The sequence below is a fragment of the Ictidomys tridecemlineatus genome, chromosome 3 (assembly GCF_052094955.1).
Source record: "Ictidomys tridecemlineatus isolate mIctTri1 chromosome 3, mIctTri1.hap1, whole genome shotgun sequence".
Lineage (NCBI taxonomy): Eukaryota > Metazoa > Chordata > Mammalia > Rodentia > Sciuridae > Ictidomys > Ictidomys tridecemlineatus.
Window position 1 is genome coordinate 141,967,040 of NC_135479.1, and position 12,582 is coordinate 141,979,621.

The 12,582-nt window shown below is 31.4% G+C and overlaps 1 protein-coding gene across 24 annotated transcripts in view; it reads right to left on the reverse strand.

The window, feature by feature from the left end:
* Positions 1-12,582, reverse strand: part of Dlg1 (discs large MAGUK scaffold protein 1) — a 256,035-nt gene that overhangs the window by 15,663 nt on the left and 227,790 nt on the right. For 12 of the 24 annotated variants that reach the window (XM_078044002.1, XM_021720635.3, XM_040270432.2 and 9 more), the window contains 5 exons: positions 8,907-8,948; positions 8,022-8,057; positions 6,642-6,692; positions 4,411-4,512; positions 3,983-4,155 (listed from right to left, as the gene is read on the reverse strand). In XM_078044002.1, coding sequence (XP_077900128.1) covers positions 3,983-4,155; positions 4,411-4,512; positions 6,642-6,692; positions 8,022-8,057; positions 8,907-8,948 — 404 coding nt within the window. The remainder of the gene's footprint in view (positions 1-3,982; positions 4,156-4,410; positions 4,513-6,641; positions 6,693-8,021; positions 8,058-8,906; positions 8,949-12,582) is intronic. The other 12 variants (XM_005340963.5, XM_013365535.4, XM_005340962.5 and 9 more) reach the window with 3 other exon arrangements.

Below are 12,582 nucleotides of genomic sequence, written 5' to 3' on the forward strand. Positions count from 1 at the left end.
TATGTATATCAATTTTGTTGAAACAGTCACAGAACTGAAGACTTGGGCTTAATAGGTTTAAGGATTTAAAACTAATAACTAGTCATCCATACATCCATCTTATTCTTTTTTCTCTTTGTAAAACATACTAACCAATCTTTATATTTCTGAGTTGGTGTTTTTTTTTTTTAATATTTTTTAGTTGTAGTTGGACACAATACCTTTATTTCACTTATTTATTTATTTTTATGTGGTGCTAAGGATTGAACCCAGGATCTCGAACATGTGAGGTGAGTGCTCTATCGCTGAGCCACAACCCCAGCACTGTTTTTTTTTTTTTAACCAGTTTTTCAGTATCTTTATTTACAAATAAGTATTATAATGGTCAGTTTGGATGTTACATGTATGATAAAATGCATTATGAAAAGTATCATATTTACAATGAAACAATTATTGGAACTAGTCCTCCCTAGGATTGAATAGAGGCAGGAGTGGGGAAAAGGACACTATATTTGAGGCCAACAGGATCAACCACAGTGCCATATGCTTGAACAGAACTGATATCTAAATCAGATTGAGTCATGCAATCCATTATTTTAAATTTTTGATTGACATGTATTTTTTGTACATATTAATGGGGGTGGGACATTTCCATATATGATTACAGCTTGCACAGATCAAGTCCAACCTTTCTTTCTCCTTACCTCTTCCCAACCACTATTAATCATTATTCTACCACTTATTTTTTCAAATCGTAAATTTTTAAAAAGTGGACAGATTCTACTTTCTTTTTTTGATAATGTATTTTTAAGTTTATAAATCTAAGAATGACTCACAGAATGAGTTGAGAAGTATTTCTTCCTTTCCATTTTTTTTTGTTAGAAAGTTTCCAGTTGACTAGGACTTTTTGTTTTTCATTTCTAATAATTTACAGCTAAGTTGTGATCAAGACACTTATAAAATTTATTTTACGGAATGTCTTAATATTTTATTTGGAACCTATATATGATCATTTTTCTTGTTGAATCTTCCTTAAATGCTTAAAAAGGTATATTTTTTATTACCTGAACGTAACATTTCACATTGAATATATATGGTGTTTAGGTCTTCACATCCTTATTATTTTTGTCTTTGCTGTATGTATATCATCAGTTGTATGTCAAGGAAACTCCTCCCTTTTTATTCTTTTCTCCACTGAAGAGCTGCCTTACCCAAATTATCACCTTTTGAGTCCTTTCTCTGCTTTTACCTACTGTGAACTTGCAGGACTTTTTTTTGGGGTAATTTTAACTTATAGTAGACTTTCTCTTTGTGAAGGGATTTCAGGTCAATCTGAGATTCACTGTTTCCTCTTCTTTTTTCTTTCTTCTTTTTTCATGCATTTTATTCCTCCAGACTGCTTTTGCTTTCTACAGAGTTTGCCTCAAAAATATTCCACTGGGATTTGGTGTTTACTTTTATATTTCTCAGTAATTTGAAGTGTTATTATTTGTCTTTTAGTTAGGCTAAGGGTGTGGTTTGTAAATTTTAAATGAGAATTCGAAGGAAAGATATTCCAAAACAGTTACAACTCCAACTATTTTCTCTTCTTTCAAAGGAAAACTACTAGCTGGGTGCAGTGGTACATACCTGTAAACCCAGCATCTAGGGAGGCTGAGGCAGGAGGATCGTAAGTTTAAGGGTAGTTTAAGGCAATTTAGCAAGACCCTGTCTCAAAAAATAAAATGGTCTGAGGGTTTAGCTCAGTGCTAAAGTGCCCCCTGGGTTCAATCCCTGGTAACAAGAAATGGTGTGTGGTGGGGGTGGGGGTAGCAATAAGCCCCCCAAACAAACAAAAAACAAAGGGAAACTACTCCAATAGTAGCTGTCTATGTACGTACTATTTCCATTGTGTTTTAATGTTTAGTAAACATGAAATCCATAAATCATACAGACAACCCTATGATTTAAAAATTTGTATAAATGATATATTCATGCTATTGTTTGGATAAATGTTTCTCAAAGGTCCATAAGTAAAGGCCTGGTCCCCACAGTGGCAGTGTCGGGATGTGTTGTGAACCCTTTTAGGAGAGGACTTTTGTCACAGGTGGGGATGGGGGTATGTTTCAAAAGGAACTTGGGACCCTACACATATTCTTGAAATGTGACTGCTTAATCAACATACACATTCCTGCCATGATGTGCTACAATCTGCCCTTATCAGATGCCAAACCAATGGGGTTGCCTGATCTTGGATTCTGAACCTCCACAACTATGAACTTAATGTTTTCTCTTTATAAGGTTAATTGTCTCATGTATTTGATTATAGTAATGCAAAACTGACTAATTCAATTCACTACTTTTTCTTTTTACTATTTTTATTTATTTATAATTAAAAATATAGAACAATACCCAAATCATGTGTATAGCCATAAAATCAATGCACCTATGTAACCAGCATCTGGTTACACAGATCATAAAACAAAATATTACCAGCACCACAGAACCACCTTGTATTCTCTTCTAAAACCAAAGAAGCCAGGTAAAAAATAATGTAAACAACATAGGTCCACTTTATAATTGTATTTAATAGCTACTTCACTAAGTTCTTTTAAAATATATATAGTTTATATATAAATTCCTTTGGGTTTTTCTGTGTGTATACATACACACACACACACATACATTCATATACTAAAAAAAGATAAAGCTGTTTACAAATATGTTTATATATATACATATATATGTATATATACCATATATGTATGTATATACATATACATACATATATATTTACATACACACACATCTGTAAACAGCTTTATCCTTGTTTTTAGTTCTTTATTTTATTTAGCTTCCTTGGCTAAAATTCTGAACACAGTGTTAAACAGTAGACAGTGGGCATGTCTAGCCTCTGAGTTTGGTTGGGAAGCTACTTTTTGGCATAAACACAATGTTAATGAGTTATTCATTAGTTTCTACACCTTGAGTACTTAATTCTATCAAATGTCTTCTGCAAAGATACTAATTTTTTCTTTAGTTTGTAATATATTGTTTAATACCAAATTATCTTTGCATTTACTAAAATAAATTGTATTCAGTCATGATCAGTACTTTTTGAAAGTGGTGGTGGATTGTTTACTAATAAATCATTAAACTTTATGCACTGACATTCATGTCACTGGGCTAGAATTTCATTTTTGGTACAATCTTTGTCAGGTTTTTCAATCTCACTTAATAAAATAATTTAGAAAGGTTTCTTCTTCTTTTTTTTTTTTTTTGCAATTTAAAGTCCAAGATTCTCTATTTAGTCTCTGCAATTGTTTAAGCAACACTGGAAATATTTGATCTTAAATGTTTGATAAAAATTACAATCTGGGCCTAATGCTCATTTTTGGTAGAAGATCCTTTAATTACTTGTTTCTTCTATGCCTGGTTTGTTTTGTTTTTTTGTATGTATTACATTTTGGCAATTTGCAATTTCTCTTTAAAAAGATTTTTAATTTGTATAAAATTTATTTGTATAAAAAGTCAGTTCAAAAAAAAAAGTCTTGGTTTATATTTATTTCCCCTTGTCATTTTAAGTTTTTCTTATTTGTGCTTCCTCCCTTTTTTCTTAATCAGTTAGCTGATAGTTTTGTCTGAGCTTCCTTATCCCCCCAACCCTGTCATAGAATCAGCTTGTCAGTTTATTGGCTCTACTATTCTGATTTTCTACCAATTGCTTTTTGCTTTTCTCTGTAACGCTGGGGATCAATACTTTTTGCTTTTATCTTTACTAATTCCTTCTACAATTCACTATTATAATTCTTAGATTTACCAATGTGGATGCACTTAACTAGTGGGTATATTAGTTATTAGTTTATTCATTCTAGTTGCTGTATCCCACTATATGAATAAGTCATAATTCATCTATTTTATGTTCTCCAAAAATATGAAGCAAAAGTTCTATCCTATCACTCTTTAATACTGTCAAAGGCACACCGGATTAGAAACTATATTCTGGAATTACTTTGATGCTCACCTTTTCTGCTACTTCTCGCACAGACTGAACACTTGTTCCATAAAGATGATTATTATACTGGCCAGCTTCAATGAATTTATGCTCCTGGATATCTTTTTCCATCTGCTCTCTTGAAGTCACAAAATGATAATCTCTGCCATCTACCTCATAATCTCGTTTTGGTCTGGTTGTATCTTTAATAGAAAAAGAGCTTAGGGAGGTGTTTAATATTAAAAACACAATAAATCCATTTTTTATTTAAAATCATTACTTTGTAAACTTTAACACAACAGACATTAATTTAAATTGGAAAAAATAAAATAATACAGAGGGCAGAGAAATAATTGATAAAATAACTACAAATCATTAAAAATAATTGTGTTTACTTTTATTACACAGTGACAGACAATGTTAGAACAATAATTAAGAGTTTTATTTTGGTTACTCACGAGGAACACAGGATCCAAATTTGTCAGGAAATTCTGATATCAAGTCATCGTTTATTCTGTCTTTCATAGGTCCCAATATGATAACTGGTCGAGTATAATTAACTACAAAGACAAACTACATGTTAAAAAGAATAAACACTCCACAAACATTAATGTATTTTATTTCAACAGAGACCAAAAATATCCTGAATTGTCCTGAAAAGTATTTTTCTTCTTTTACTATACCACTGTACCATCAACCAATAATTTGCCATTTCATAAACCTTTATTAAGATCAATCAACAAATACAGGAAAAAGTGCTCACCATCTCTAGCAATCAGAGAAAGGTAAATTAAAATTACTCTAAGATACCATCTCACTTCAGTAAGAATAGCAGCCATTATGAAGTCAAACAACAAGTGCTGGCGAGGATGCGGGGGGGGGGGCAGGGGGGGGGAAGGTGGGGAAGGTACACTCATACATTGCTGGTGGGACTGCAAATTGGTGCAGCCAATTTGGAAAGCAGTATGGAAATTCCTTGGAAAGCTGGGAATGGAACCACCATTTGATCCAGCTATTCCTTTTCTCAGACTATACCAAAAAGACTTAAAAACAGCATACTATAGGGACACAGCCACATCAATGTTTACAGTAGCACAATTCACAATAGCTACACTGTGGAGCCAACCCAGATGCCCTTCAATGAATGAACGGATTAAAAAAATGCGGCATTTATACACAATGGAATATTACTCAGCACTAAAAAATAACAAGATCATGGCATTTGCAGGGAAATGGATGGCATCAGAGCATATTATGCTAAGTGAAGTTAGCCAATCCCTAAAAAACAAAGGCTGAATGTCTTCTCTGATATAAGGGGGATGACTCAAAATGGGGTAGGGAGGAAGAGCATGAGAAGAAGATTACCACTAAATAGGGAAGAGAGGTGGGAGGGAAAGGGAGGGAGAAGGGGAATTGCACGGAAGATGGAAGGAGACCCTTATGGTTATACAGAATACATGTAAGACGATGTGAGGGAAAAAAAAAAAGAACTGTGTCACATTAGATTGGGTAGAGAGAAGTGGTAGGAGGGGAGGGGAGGGGAAGGGAAGAGGGAAAAGGAAGGACAGCAGAATAAAATAGACATTATTATTGCTGTGGGTATATATGTGACTGTATGACCAATGTGATTCTGCAATCTGGACACTCAGAAAAATGAGAAATTATACCCCATCTGATTCAAATGTATGATATGTCAAGATCATTGTACTGTCATGTGTAACTAATTAAAATTTTAAAAAAACCTGAAAAAAAAACTCTTCAACTTGACTCAATTTCCTGCTATAAGTCAACCAAATTAAATTTAGCATTTTTAGGAGATGTTTCCATATATTGCTAATATTATGTCATTATAAATGAGGAAAAAGTGTTTTACTGATTTTTAAAATCCTATTAATTTTTGTGGTACTGGGGATTGACTCTAGGGGTGCTCTACCACTGACCTACATCTTTAGCCTCCTTTAAATTTTTAATTTTGAGACAGGGTCCCGATAATTTGCCAAGGCTGGCTTTGAACTTATGATCCTCCTATCTCAGGCTCCCGAGTAGATGGGACTATAGACACGTGCAACTGTGCCTGGCTACTGATGGTTTTTGAAGCAGAAATTGTAAGGAAGCAGAGCAAAGAAGGGCAAAACAGAAATTGAGTGTACAAAGTGATGTAATCACAGTAGTGATTTAGAAAGATTATCTAACAGAATGTATATAATAGGTTGTAAGGAGTGATTAGAGAATCAGAACTACTATTGTGGTAGGAGGGATGAAAAGGAAATTGTTAGTAAGAAAGATATAACAGAAGTAGAATAAATAGGGACTAGAACTTGACTGGATGAGGAAGATAAACAATAGAGAAGTCAAAGATTGCTTCTAAGATTAATAAAAAAATGCTTATTGAAAGGACAGTGATGCTATTATGAATGGTGGAAGGTTGCTTAGGAAGTAAAATGGTAATATAAATCATATTTATAATAAACTTTATACTATTTCTAATTTACTGAGTTAACCATGTTTCCTAAAATTCATGTAATAAATTTCTACACATATCCATATAGTAAAAATGTACTAAAATGTACATTTAAAAATGTATGAAAATTCTAATATAACAATTTTTTAAGGCATGAGACAGAACTGTTTTCCAAATTAAGAAATTAAAAAAAAATAAGACTATAAGACATCAATGGGCTTTACAAACCTTCTTGTTGATTCACTGGTTCATAAGACAACACATATTCTTCTTGACCACCTATCAGAAATTAAAGCACAGATAAGAAAATTTGGAATGATAACTTGCTAATTTAATTCTTTATAGATACCATATGAATTATTAAAACTTTCTTGAAAAAATGGCAAAGATGTAGAAAAAGGTACTTTATATCATATCTTAACTGTAAGATTTAGTTGAAAATAGACAAATTATTAGGTCATAAAAACAAGTTTGATAAATATAAAACAAAATATAAATGTGCTATTTATTCAAGGACTATCTTTGTTATTCTACTATTAAAAATGTGCTCCTTTTCTGGGTCTACCCATTATAATATTTAAGAGTGCATTTTATTTTAAAAATAATTACAACTATCATACAATTAAAAATTTTGAATACAACAGTAAAACTGTCATTATTTCACTGATGAAAAAATTCACTGATTATTCTACTTTTCAATTTCTTTACTTATTTATTTTTTGATGTTGGAGATTGAACCTGGGGCTTCATACATGCTAGCTCTACTTCTAAGCTAAATTGCCCACCCTTAATTCAAAGTTGAAAAACATCAGTTAAAGTGAGTTAAAGAATAACTTTAGATAACACTAAATACATTCCTTCCAACAAAATACATTTTCCCTTGATCTTAAAACCACATTAGAAATTAAAGCTTCTGAAAGTTAAATTAAAGGTTTAGCTCTTAGGAAATATATTAAATAAAAGAGCCTGCAATTAATATCTGAATTCAGTGAAAAGAAAAAGTTTCTAACAAAAACACACATATAGAAAACAAACCAGAATCCAAGCATTATTAACAAAAGCAACAAAAATTGGTTAATGTATTTGAAGATTTTCTTTTTATCAAGATTCGATAAAAACTTTATCATTAATTTTGTCATTGACTTATACTGTGCATCTACAGTTATAGGTCTTTTAAGTTCACATACTGGGTTAATATTCTTTACTACTTTAAAATGCATTTTTTGTTTTAATTTCATTATTATAATATATTAAACAGATATTTTATAAGCTGAATTATAAAAAACTAGATATAAAACATAGTTTACATACTAGCAAAAACATGCAATTTGAATATTCCACACCTTAATAATTCATGCAAATGGTGAAAGAGACAGTATATACTTTCATTACCTCTTTTGAGTCTAGAAAGCCACTTATTATTCTATAGTGGGTTCCAGTTATAAGTTAATACAATGCTGAAATATAAGAAATCACATGCCCACAATATAAAGAAAAAATATTAAGTAACTCTTACATAGAAAAAAATAGTCAATTAAATAAATGAGGGTTAAAAGTATATATTGTCAACATGAAAAAATACTGGGGATATATATTAACAGGATAGACCTTTAGAGCAGCCATACTCATCTGTAATCAAGATTACTTTCATGTTAGAGAGCAGTTAAAAAAAAAAAAAGAAGTTAAAAAAGCAATTTTAATTTTTAAGGTGCTACAACTGGTAATTTATGTACTTTCCCCTCCTCCCATGCCCCAATCTGTTTAAAAACTTGACCTACTTCTAAAGTTCACTTAATAATACCAAGAATATACTACAAAACACAAGAAAGAAAACAGTATTACTTTTTAAGCAATGGTTTAAAAATTTTCCTTTCTTACTTCTTACGTTCACCATACAGGTGGTGATAAATAATGACTAGACCCAGATAACTCCTGGTGGTGAGGCAGAGTAAGAAAGGAAATAAAGTTGGTTATGATTTAGCATTACTAAAAAAACATTATTTTAAATCCCATGTTAAAAAGACAATTACTAAACAAAATATCAAAATACAAGTTAATGTCCCAATTAACCAGATGAAAATTTACTTTTTTATATTAAAACTTTAGAAATTAATTTAATGTATACACTGAATATTCCTTATCCCAAATGCTTGTTTCAGATTTTAAGGTTTTTTTTTTATTTTGAAATATTTGCATAGAAGTTACAAGCTGAGTATCCTTAATTTGAAAACCTGAAATCCAAAATGCTCCAGAGTCATAAAGTTTTTGATTATCACATTGGTACTGAAAAGTTTCTTTCATTTTTGGATCAGAGATGCTGAACCTGTAGAATGATTTTATTTTTTCAAGTACATAATTTGTCTTGGCTTTTCCTGATTTTAAAATATTAAACATCTGATTTTCAGTTTATAGAAGACACTGTTAAGGAAAATGCTACCCAAAGAATGCGTAGTATTTCAGATAACAAAAGAACAAGTAATTTAAAACACTTACGGTAACTACTTTCACTATCGCTGGCATTAGAAGTTACATGCTCTGAAATTGCAGGACAATGAAAAAAATAAAGAAAACACAGTGTCATGAATATAAAAAACTGATAAAAGCAAATTATTAAAATAAAACATGATGACATTACAAAATGTTGAGATATAAAGTTTTAAAAAGTATTTTTGATTTTCTGAAGTTTAATTTTTTTCAAATAAACAAGAATCAGCAAGGGCAAATACCTGTAATTAAGGATAACACTATTTTTTATACAACACTTTACAAACAAAATCTATATAATTAATAGCAAGTAGAATATGACAAAGAAAGTATATTTGGCATCACTGAATTTAGTTTATGAAACAGTTAAGGACCAGGAAAGGAGACAAATTATATTTGAATAAATAGCTGGCCATATTAATGAAGAAATGTCTTTGTAATTTAAAAATAGATTTTGTTTTTCAGTATAGCCTCTTTCTTGTTGCTGAAGAGAAATGAAAATCTATATTTTTGAGATTATAAAAAGCATTTTAGACATCAAATTAAATGTCTCATAAAAAGTTAAAGGGAAGAGAATTCTACAGCTTGGGAATTACATTTTAAAATAGGCCAGTATTTCTTAGAAACTCCACCTTAATAAAATTAACAGTAGATGCTTTGTAAAACATTGAAAAAAATTTCATTCGAAACAAAAATATCTATTAAAAAATTGCCTGGGGGCTGGAGATGTGGCTCAAGCGGTAGTGCGCTCTCCTGACATGCGTGCAGCCCGGGTTCGATCTTCAGCACCACATACAAACAAAGATGTTGTGTCCACCGAAAAAACTAATAAATAAGTAAAATTCTCTCTCTCTCTCTCTCTCTCTCTTAAAAAAAAAAATTGCCTGATCTTTCCTCTTCAAAGTGACCCCATTTCATAACTTCATTAAACAGGCACTCTTCTTATACATGTAAATGTAATCTTTCAATAAATATCTTCCTTCAATAAAGAAGAGACTAACTTTGTTTTTGGTACTAGAGATTGAACCCAGGGATATTATTAACACACATTAATAACACATTATTAACTCTATCCCTTTTCATTTTTTCTTTTAAGTCAGGGTTTTGTCAAGATGCTGAGGGTCTCACTAAATTTCCCTAGCTGGCCTTGAACTTTTAGATTCCTCAGCCAGCCTCCCTGAGTTGCTGGGATTACAGATGTGCAGCACTGTACCCACTCAAGACTAATAATTTTATTTATGTATGTGCTTTTTTGTATACTTTTATTTATAAAAGTATAAAAAATTTTAATGAAAGGTAAACCTAAATTGCTGTTAGGGAAAGAAAATAAAAATTTAAGGGCAAGGAAAAAGTCCGAGGATAAATATTTGCTAGGCCATAACACCTACTAGGTAGGCTTCTTAAAATCAAATAGCACTATGGGCACATACAGAGAAATGGCAGATCCTCAAGATTTCAAGTTAAAACAACAACAACAACAACAACAACAAACAACAATTCTTGGTTTGAAAAAAAATGTTTTTGAATTGCTATCATAGTGAAAAGTAAGTCTATTATTCTAATTTACAAAAGACAAGTTGTAACTTTATCATGGTTACTGCAAGTAGAATTGACTAATATATGATAAGCACACGTAAAATGGTGTTTATTTTTCAGCTTACATTTAAAAATTTATTTTCATATTATTATAAAGACTTCAAAACAATTATTTAAAAGTGTACAATATTGGGTTGGTTCAGTGATCGAGTGCTTGACTAGTATATGTGAGGCACTGGGTTCAAGCCTCAGTAACATATAAAAATAAATTAATAAAATAAAGGTATTGTATCTGTCTACAAAAAAAACCTTTTAAAGGTTAAACCTTTTAAATATTAGATTACATTGGATTTATTATTATTTAGACATTTTAGTATGTCTTAAACTGTTTTGTTTTTATAATTATCAACAATTATAAATGCTTTCATTTTATAACTTTTTACCTGTTCCCCCTCACCCCTTTCTGGGGATTGAACCCAAGGGCACTAACCATTTAGCCACATCCCAGTGTGGTTTTTTTTTTTTTTTAATTTTGAGACAGGGCCTCACTAAGTTGCTTAAGGACTCACTAAATTGCAGAGGTTGGTTTTGAACTCGCAATCCTCCTGTCTCAGTCTCCCAAGCCATGGGATTACAGGTGTGCGTAACTACACCTAGCTCTGTCCTATTTTCTTAAAACTCATTCCCAAAAGTAGGAATGTCACATTAAAAAAAGAAAAATCTTAGATTATAGACTATATAGTTTCTAATTTGTAAAAGAAAGAAAAATTAGTTATTGCAATGGAGTGGAGAGGGGGAAGTAAGAGTATTGAAGAAAAATTAATTGAGATAATAATTATGGAAGACAGGTAAATAAATACTTGTGGGGTTTATTTTTACTATTCTACCATTGAATGCATATGACATGTTATATAATAGAAATTTAAAAATACTATTATCTCTTATTCTATCTTTTTTATTTTGGATTCACCTACTCACCTGGAACTCTTTAAGATTGCCAAAAGCTATTCAATAATCAAAATCTGCAGGCTCTTTCAAATACTCTTTTATTTAGCTCCTTTATAATAAAACCTTGCTATTAAAAGTCTGGGCCTTGGGTTACCATCATCATAATCATGGTGTGAGAATTTGTTAGAAAGGTAACATAATTTTTCGTCCTTGACAATTAAAAATAAATTTTGGGTTCGGGATTTAGCTCAATGGAAGAGGGCTTTGCCTAGAAGCATGAATCCCTTGGTTCAATCCCAGCACTGCCAATACTAACAACAACAAAACAAACAAGCAAACAACAACAATAAAGAACCAGAAATAAAACAACAATATCAAAACTTCCTGAAGGCACTTTACCAAAGAAGGTATTCGAATGGCCAAAAAAATATAGAAAAAAGTCGTTCAAATTTACTTTAAAAATTTACTATTAGGGAAATGCAAATTAAAATGACAAGGAATATTTCTACCATGTACCAGAATGGCTAAAATGAAACAAAATAAAACAAATAAACATGCTAAAAACATAGACAAGGATATGTAGCAAATGAAATATACTGGAGATAGGCAAATTGGTAAAAATACTTTGGAAAACTACCCATTAAGGACTGGTTCCAGGACCTGGGAGAGGACCAAAATCTGAGGATGCAAAAGTCACTTCTATAAAATAGTGCAGTGTTTACACGTAATCTAGGCACACCCTCCCATATACTTTGTTTTTTGAGGGGTGCTGAGATAGATCCTGGGGTCTCTTGCAATGTAGGCAAATGCTGTACCACTGAGTTACATCCTCAGCATTCTCCCATAAACTTTAAATTAATGTTTGGATTACTTAATACCTAAAACACTGTAAATGCTATTTAATAAATAGTTGTTATACAGTATAATTTAGGGAATAATGAGAAAAAAATGTCTTTGCGTACACACATAACCATCACAGATCTACAATTACACAAGAAGATAGAAAGCAAATGATGCTCAAACAAGCACTAGAGAGACTGAAGATCTGTGAAATGGTAGGAGGCTTCAGAAGGTTATGCCCACATATCACCCCATTTGCATGGATTCAGTGTAATGTTTAGTAAACACAGCAAATTCAAGTTTTGTGTTTTGCCAATTTATGGAACCCCCCTCAATATTTTCAGCCCATGATTGGGTGAAT